This window comes from Eimeria tenella, genomic scaffold (assembly GCF_000499545.2).
Source record: "Eimeria tenella Houghton genomic scaffold, Eth_scaff2730, whole genome shotgun sequence".
NCBI classification, from domain to species: Eukaryota; Apicomplexa; class Conoidasida; order Eucoccidiorida; family Eimeriidae; genus Eimeria; species Eimeria tenella.
In genome coordinates, this window is record NW_013542606.1 from 1176 (window position 1) to 2121 (window position 946).

Below are 946 nucleotides of genomic sequence, written 5' to 3' on the forward strand. Positions count from 1 at the left end.
TTTGAATTGCAGGGAGAGGCTTTGCTGCAGCCGCTGCGCCTAGAGGCTCTGCGTCAGCGCAGCTGGACTGCGACCACGAATTAGGGTTTAGGGTTTAGGGTTTAGAGTTACCCGCGAAGCCTTCAGGCAAAAGCTGCAGCAGCCGCTCGCGAGAAAATAAGCGAAAACGGCCCACATCCTCAACCCCAACTGCAGCAGCAGCGCAGCAGCAGCAGCAGCAGCACAGCAGCAGCAGCTAAAGCTGCATGAGCTAGAAGCAGCAGCAGCAGTAGGGACGGGGAGCAGCAGCCGTAGGGACACTTAGCAGCAGCAGCAGCAAGAGGATCAACTTCTGCTGCAGCGTACGCAAACGTGACACAGACGCATGCGGCAGCAGCAGCAGCAGCAACAGCAGCAGCAGCAGCAGCTGCAGCAATAATGCTTTTGCCTACTTCCAGCGAAGCCCTTGCTCAAATCAGAGCCGGCTGCTGCCTCTGCAGAGGCCTGCTGCGCTGCTGCTTCATGACTTTCTGCTGCTGCAGTTGTTGCTCCTGCTGCAGTTGCTGCTGCTGCTGCTGCGTCGCTTTGGTCTATGCTGCAGTGCCGCAGCACGGGGATCCGCTCCCCCCCAGGATCAATAAACAAATATGGCATCTTGACTTTATCATCTTCTGCTGCTGCTGCTGCTGTTGCTGAGGGCAGCGAGGCAGTGAAGGCAGCCATGTTGCTGTCAGGGTCTTCTTCTGCTGCTGCTGCTTCCAGTGCTGCAGCAGCAGCAGCATCAGCTAAAGGGGTTTCAAGGAGACGGCTGTCAGCAGCAGATGCAGTCCGTGTGGGGTGTCTTGGCAGGTCAAACGATATAAGCCGTCTGCTGCTGCTGCTGCTGCAAATGCTGCTGCAGCTGTGGCTGCTGCTGCTGCTGCTGCTGGGGTTGGAGCAGCAGGTTGCTGTTGCCCGACGCGGCACG

General features: G+C 58.2%; 1 protein-coding gene across 1 annotated transcript in view; it reads right to left on the reverse strand.

Moving 5' to 3' along the window:
• ETH_00042245 (uncharacterized protein) overlaps window positions 1-702 on the reverse strand; it is a gene marked incomplete at both ends in the record, with an annotated part of 1816 nt that extends 1114 nt beyond the window's left edge. The window contains 2 exons of the mRNA XM_013375377.1: window positions 112-189; window positions 432-702. Of these exons, the coding sequence (XP_013230831.1) occupies window positions 112-189; window positions 432-702 (349 nt within the window). The remainder of the gene's footprint in view (window positions 1-111; window positions 190-431) is intronic.
• Between the last annotated feature and the right edge of the window lie 244 nt (window positions 703-946).